This window comes from Centruroides sculpturatus, unplaced genomic scaffold (genome assembly GCF_000671375.1).
Source record: "Centruroides sculpturatus isolate CEXI.00-Female unplaced genomic scaffold, Cexi_2.0 scaffold113, whole genome shotgun sequence".
Lineage (NCBI taxonomy): Eukaryota > Metazoa > Arthropoda > Arachnida > Scorpiones > Buthidae > Centruroides > Centruroides sculpturatus.
Window position 1 is genome coordinate 163,394 of NW_019385770.1, and position 7,686 is coordinate 171,079.

Sequence of the window (7,686 nt, forward strand, 5' to 3'; positions counted from 1 at the left end):
TTAACCCTTAACTGGTATCGTAAATTTTTCAAACGTAACTGGTATCATGGGGGCTGCGTGGCCCCCAAGCAAAATTTGCCTTTAGAGAGCAAGTTTAACAATGTGACAGTTCAAAAGTGCATAAATGCTAAATGGAACCCTTCTTTAGTATAATCAACTTTTATTTATTTATATAATTTTCTTTACTTAATTATTACAAGAGATCACAAAATTGTTACAACTTTTGGTGTATGCTTTTTTTAACAATACAAAAATCTACTCTATTTAAGTTTTCACCAAAGATATTTTTCTTTTTCTTATTCTTAAGAAACTAATCTTATTAAAAAGTATCTCTTATAGCTTCATTTGTTAAAAAACCACAGGTAATATAATCAGTTCTATTTTTAAGACTCAGGAACATTTTAACGCGATTACGTAGTTCAGTCTTGAGAGTTATCACATAGTATTTTTGTGTACTATGCACTTTGCAAATAAATTTCAAACAACTGTTGCACTTAGTAGCATATTTACCATTTTTTTTAGCACAAAATGACAACATACTCTTTTCAGGAGATTTCGGCTTGATCTAGCAATTTGTATAATATTATCACCTATTAGCAGTTCAAATGATTCTTTGGTAGTCATTTTAAAGTTTTGATGCAAGATTGAGATATCTATGCAAAATAATTGTAAAAATAAAAAAAAAACATAAAAACTCATTTCCACAAAAAACCAACGTAACTGGTATGGTGGGGGCTGCGCGGCCCCCAGAAGGTACGTAGCTCCATCCTTGTAAGTGCTACAGGGCCGAACATTTGGCACTCGCTAAGAGTCGCGACGTAATGAGATTACATAAAATAGCAGCTGCGCACGATATTTAGATATTTAGAAATTCGTAAAAATATGACGCGTGGGGGCCGCGCGGCCCCCAAGAAACCAGTTAAGGGTTAAATTCCTATGAACTGGATCTGTCAGCCCAACTATTCCTTTGTTGATTTCTACTAGCTTTTCCGAATCATCATTGTATACATTATCTTCATTTAAAAAATAATATGTTAAAAGACACAAGCAACTTATTTTACAACGAACAATCATAAGTATCCAATTAATCAAATTTACCTTTAATACCAGGTGTTCCATCGTTTCCCCTTCGTCCTGGTATGCCATCACGTCCTGAAAAACGTATATGTGACCATGATATTGTGAATAAACAATATATGAGGGTAATCTCAAAATTAAAGTCTTCTATATTTTAAAAAATACAAACAAAGTTTTTTTTTTCAATAAAGTTTACGCCATTTTAAAACTTGAACCTTTATCTGTTTTTGAATATAATCGCCACTTCGATCGATTCCATTTTTGTAGGCTCTGTGGCAGTTTTTGTATGCCCATGTCATATTAGCTCGCCGCCATGTCATGTTAATCCGATTCAAATTCATCGCTAATTGATGGAAGTGTATGACGAGTCGTGCAAGAATGTCAGAAATTCCACAAGTGGTGTAGGGAGTTTGCAGCTGAACGTACTGAAAACTTCACAACGAAGAAAGAAGCGGAAGGTAAGAGAGTGTCAATTCCGACGAGACAGTCACGACGGTTGAGCAAACCATGACTGAAAATCGGGGAATAACTTTAAATAATCTACGCATTTTTGTTCCTAGAGGTTCCCGAAGCACCATTTATAAAATTTTAACGGTAAAGTTGCAATATCGAATAGTGTGCATATGATGAGTTTCCAAATTGGCGGCGAGGTTGTATCAATGGGCATACAAAAATTGCCACAGAGCCTTCAAAATCGCATCGAACAAAATGGGGATTATGTAAGGGATCATTTCTAACGGAAACGGTTGAACCTCCAGCCAGTTACATAATAAACCGTGTACTGCAACAATCAATGTCACACTGACAAAAAAGCTAAACTCAAAGCTCAGTAGTTAGATGAGCCTACTTTTTCGTGCCTGAAGTTGGCCCAACTCCTGTAAGTTGTAATTGGCTATTGACGCAAATATCGACCCGACACGAAAATTTATAATTTTTATGGCGTACCTCTGTTTCACAGAAGTTTGCGCCTCTATTAGTTCTTACTTTTTGTCAATTAATTTCTTAGTGAACGCTTCTGAAATATACATTAAATTATAAATACAGTAAATAAAAGAAAAAAACTAGTCAAGTTTAAAAATGTGGAAGCAATTTAAAATACAACAATAAATTGCCAATAAATTAAATATCAACTTATTGTATTAAATGTCAAAATACAACATTGAACACTGAATATTTTTCATTTTTAACATTTAAAAAATATTTTACAGATTCTTTATTTCTTTTATATCTTATAAAATATAGTATATCCTTCTTGAAATCACAAACACTTTCTTTTTGTTTTTTTTTTAACCACCAGTTCACATAATATTCTTGAGACCGGACTTTCCATTGGGACTTCTCCTTTTTGCTTGTATGGCTAGACATTAAAAGTGTAACATGATTCATAACATACCAGACTAGCCAGCTCTATCACCTCATTGTAATGAAGAAAATCCGAATTCTTGCTGAGCATAAATTTTAAAAATACTTCCATGCAGGATTCGTTTTAATAGAATATAAGCTTTTATAGTTTAATTCGGTCCTTATCTCATCGTAAATTAACATTAGATTTTGTGTCTCTTTAACCACAACTCCGGGATACTGTGCCACCAATGGACTGTTCTCGAGCTGAGAGGTGAAAAATTTATATAACCGTTTTTACAAGATAAAATTTGGTCCTCACTTTTCTACTGTAAGATTTAGATCTTTACCTTCCTTGTGGGTTTTGGCAAACGCAAATAACCTAGGAATTCCAGGCCTTGGAGTCCTGACAACTTCTAAGGTAAGGTAACACAGTAAATAATGAGTCTTGTACTTTTAAGTTTCTTCACTCTTTTATCGATGTTCTCGATAGTTTTTGTATCAACCCGTTCGCACTCTCTTTTTATAAATGTAATCCTCCAAAGCTAAATATGTTATAAGTCTGTCTTCTGATGTTAGCCAACGTCTTGCTTTTGTCTGCCCTTGTTGCAACCAAATCGTTTTATTTTAGCCAATGTTTTGTAAGTTTAATGTCCATGTTTGTGCTGTTTCCTTTCCTATAACCTCATGGCCTTTAACGACTGTTTTCCATCTGAGGTATTCTTTTTCTAATGAATGGATCCCAGCGATCTTTCTTTCGATTTCTTGAATCGAGGTTTCCCAAGAATTTGAATTTTCCAAGACAAAGTTTTGCCTTCTTTCAAAGCCTTTTTGATCTTTGTCGGAACCTCTATTTAGTCCCAAAGAATGATGCTGAAAAGTAGTCCTTAGCTAATCTTGTTGTTACTTTTTTATTGATCCATTTATTTTTCTAATATATCTTTTTCTTAAATTCCTATGAACTGGATCTGTCAGCCCAACTATTCCTTTGTTGATTTCTACTAGCTTTTCCGAATCATCATTGTATACATTATCTTCATTTAAAAAATAATATGTTAAAAGACACAAGCAACTTATTTTACAACGAACAATCATAAGTATCCAATTAATCAATTTACCTTTAATTTCAGGTATTCCATCATCTCCGTTTAAACCTGGTATACCAGCAATTCCAGGAAAACCTTCACAAAACAATGGTATTATAAATAGACAATATAATAAAAATAGCTACATTAATTTTCTTATTTTTAACCTGGAAGTCCTTGTTTTTCTCTTTCACCTTACAACAAATAATAAAAAAAAATTATATAAATGAAATGTTAAAAGATATGTGCAAATTCATTTTTCAATATAAAATTATGGGATTCGTATATTTCTATTTACCTTTAATACCAGGTGTTCCATCGTCTCCCTTTCGTCCTGGTATGCCATCACGTCAGGAAAACGTATATGTAACCATGACATTGTGAATAAACGATATAATGCAACTATCTAAATTTTATATTAATTACTTTAATTTATTTACCCTTTAGACCTGGAATTCCTGGAAATCCTGGTTCTCCTTTTTCACCTCACCAAACATAAATGAAACGTAGAAAAATAGATATGTTCATTAAATTTTTCAATATAAAATTATGAGATTCGTATGTTAATACAGCATTTACCTTTAATGCCATCGTTTCCCTTTGCTTTTAAAAAAGGTTAATAAAACCATTATTTCGTGAATAGACAATACTGTATAATAAAAGTACCTATATCCATATTTTATATTAATTATTTTAATATATTTACCCGTTTGACCTGAAATTCCCGGTGGCCCAATTGGACCTTGTTCGCCTTGTTTTCCGGGTATTCCTTCAGTTCCTTTTTCTCCTCCAATGCCTTCTTTTCCCGGGATTTCTTGATTTCCTCTCTCACCTTTCATCATAAATTTTGTAAATATATTATTTAATACATTAAGATTATTTTATTTTAATAGTTAATTTAGGTAAAAGTGAAATAAATTGAAGTAATTCATGTATAATTTTAAATATACAGGGTCGTTCATATGGAAATAGTTGTAATAATAAATTAAATTTAAGAGCATAACAAAAACTATTCAGCGATTATTTATTGTGACATGGCCACAATGCCAGGCTTAAATTTGTGATCATAGTATTATTCATTTTACTCCCTCGAGTATTTTATTATAAATTTATAATAATTTAAAGTAAATTTTTCAAAATAAAAATTACTTTTTTAATTCAGTTGTTAATATCAAAGTCACTTTTGAAACTTCGCTTACAACGAAGTATTTATACAAAAAAAGAAACATTACTTGGGTCAATACTTTTGTTTTTTTTATGTGAGTTGCGAAAGGGAAATTCTTTATTTACCTTTATCTCCTTTATTTCCTTTCAGTCCAGATTCACCTTTTTGTCCTTTTTCTCCAACTAAAACTGATTTCGATTGAAATCAAACAAGATATTTAAATCGTATTACTTTTTCATTTAAATAATTAATTAATTAAAAAATACCTCCGTGTCCTGGACTATTTTCATGAACTAAACCAATAGTTTTTCGGACGAACGTCTCAAGAGATGATAGCTAAATTTATATTTAAAATTTTTTTTAATTACATCAAACTCTGATCAGTTAAGGATGTTAAATGTTTAAATTGCTTATTGTGTACCTATACTTAAAGTATTTATTAAAAGCAGTGCTCATTCAACCAGAAAAAATAGATATTATAAATTGATTAAGAAATATATTATGATAGAATTACTTTGATGCAGTAATTTCCGGTTGTTTGGTGTGTACCGTGTTCTTCTCTCCATTGTTCCTCAACCAAGATTTCGCATTCTTCTTGGCTTTCGTTCAAACTACGTCTTTTTCTGAATTTCTGTTCTCGGATTTTCTCTAATTTCGTTAATTTCTCTTTTAATTTCCAGACTTCTTGTTTATAATATCGAATTTCTCGTGTAATGAAAGCTAATTAATCAGTATAAAACAAAATTATAACGGAGAAGTGGCAATAGAAAATCAAATCAATAATAGATAAACAAAAACGAAAATAAACGTATTGGTACAACGTACTTATTTTTGTTATTAAATGAATTAGTTTGCATCGGGTTCTAAGTTATTTTAATCCGTGAGTTTAATTATATTATATTATATAATTCAAAATTTTATTTTCCTATTATGCTTATGATGTTGTATGTTTTGGTACAAACCCCTGACTGATTATATAATTGCTTAAGTGTTAGACATAAATCTCCTAACTCATGGATCGTGTATCGAATGGTTAAGATGTCGGACTATTGAAGTATTTTCGTACTGTTGCTGGCTTTTTTATAAAACAATTTCACTAAAAAGTGCATTTCAGCGAGGTCATGGCTACTTCAATTAATCGGCAGTATTACATACGACAATGCAAATGCTGATGCAGTTTGATACTTAAAATATCGTCTATATCATATACGCATACAAAGATAAGGAAAATATCTTTAATAAAATAAATCTCTTTTTACGGTACAATTAAATGAATTGCATTTATAGCATCCTAAATTTTAAAGTAAATTAAAATTCTCCATACATATGTATAGGGTTGTATGGGTTATATGCAAAAATTTAATGTTATAGCAGTAAAGTAATTTCGATAGGAACATAAAATATTGTATTTATAATATTCGTAAAGCGAGTAAAATATTATTCAATACTTACCTGGTAATTTTTCACAATTATTTTGGCATAAGGCATTCACTGCAACGGAAAGTGTCCGAAAATCATTTGTCTGAAAAATTACATAAATGCGAATATATGTAATTTAAATTCTAATTAAAATATATTTGTAAATTCTCATAGTATCAATAATATCTGTAAAATGTTTCTGTTTATATTGACACTGGTCAAAATACAATGCAGAAAATATATCACTTACTCTGACATTTTCACCAGTCGGACATTTAATATCAATACCCGAGTGGACATTGTTATCGAAGTAACATTCTAATTTCTTTCCGGACAATTTGCCTGTCTGTTGTAAGTCCACTTCGTGATAATGCCGGATATAAAAAGAATAAAGTAAAATACCAAGAGCAGCAAGTTGTAAGAAAATCAAAGTGTACACAATCTTGAAATGGCGATTGAAATTTTTCTGACAATTTTCGTGCATGATTACGAATATTGCTGTAAAGAAATNATCATGTATTATAAACAAACTGATGTTTGAAAATTATTTAGGTTATAATTGAAAGATTATATCAATTCAGCACGCTTACAGACATCCTTTTCAGAAAGGGAAATAACCCACAATTCGGTATACAGGAAATGTAGTTAATATTTATAAAATTAAAATAAAATTAATAAAAAAAATTATTAATTTAAATTTTTTTAATTCAGATAAACTTAATAAATTAATTTATAAAATTGCTAATATTTCAAGTTAAAATAACGCAAAATTAGTTTTTTAAAAACAATATAAAACGAGCAGTTATTTATTGTGGCATCGTCACAATGCTGGGCTGCAATTTTAATTTATTTAATTTAAAGTATTTGCTCTCCACCTCAAATTAGTAGTCACTTGCCCGTGTACATCATACTTTTCCTCTACCAATAGAGTCGTGCCTGTCATCTATCTAACACTTGTCGGAGGAAAGTTTTCAATTGAAATAACATAACTTTAGGTTTGGAACCGATGTTTCAAATGTACAATACTGCAACAACATACCTTTACTAATTAAATTTATAATGCTCACCTTCGAGGATAAATCTCGGATCGAGAAAATGAGTGCAGAGTAATTATACTTTATCAATAGTCGTGGATGACTTCATATTGGTTACGTGTCGAAATTCGTGTTTCCAGACAGTATATTCAAGAGTAAAGGTTATTTAAAACTGCGCATATACATTGGTAATTGATACAAATGCATCAACACTAAACGAGTTGATATGACTTTGTTTATTTCTATTAACATTCGTTCTCGAGAATTGTGCTATCGTGTTTGATATTACAGAAAAAACTCTAACCCCTGAAATACTTCATACAAATTGTTTAAATAAAAAAAATCCTGCAAAAAATGTGAAAATAATTGTTTTTATGCGAAAATAAATTGCTTATATTTGTGAAAGAAATTGTATAAACTATGTGGAAAGTATATTGTCGTTAATAGAAAAATTATTGGGTTACAATTTGAAAAAAATTGTAGATTAATTAAATTTCGATTGTCGTCTAACTGTTTGTTTGTCTGCCTATCTTTATTCGAACTCGAGAAGGTAGTTAGATAAAAG

The 7,686-nt window shown here is 30.5% G+C and overlaps 1 protein-coding gene and 1 long non-coding RNA gene across 2 annotated transcripts in view; both read right to left on the reverse strand.

The window, feature by feature from the left end:
- Nucleotides 1–1,791, reverse strand: part of LOC111641968 — an 11,046-nt gene extending 9,255 nt beyond the window's left edge. Inside the window, exon 1 of the long non-coding RNA XR_002759502.1 lies at nucleotides 1,099–1,791. This is a non-coding gene — a long non-coding RNA (uncharacterized LOC111641968). The remainder of the gene's footprint in view (nucleotides 1–1,098) is intronic.
- Nucleotides 1,792–2,330: 539 nt separating this feature from the next.
- Nucleotides 2,331–6,588, reverse strand: LOC111641967 (collagen alpha-1(XVII) chain-like). Its single transcript, XM_023388225.1, has 12 exons — nucleotides 6,338–6,588; nucleotides 6,121–6,190; nucleotides 5,183–5,388; nucleotides 4,935–5,004; nucleotides 4,794–4,856; nucleotides 4,210–4,335; nucleotides 4,083–4,106; nucleotides 3,944–3,988; nucleotides 3,802–3,837; nucleotides 3,671–3,697; nucleotides 3,537–3,599; nucleotides 2,331–3,452 (listed from the first exon to the last, which is right to left on the reverse strand). The coding sequence occupies exons 1-12, from the start codon at nucleotides 6,569–6,571 to the stop codon at nucleotides 3,322–3,324; spliced, it is 1,095 nt and encodes a 364-aa protein (XP_023243993.1). The 5' UTR covers nucleotides 6,572–6,588; the 3' UTR covers nucleotides 2,331–3,321.
- Between the last annotated feature and the right edge of the window lie 1,098 nt (nucleotides 6,589–7,686).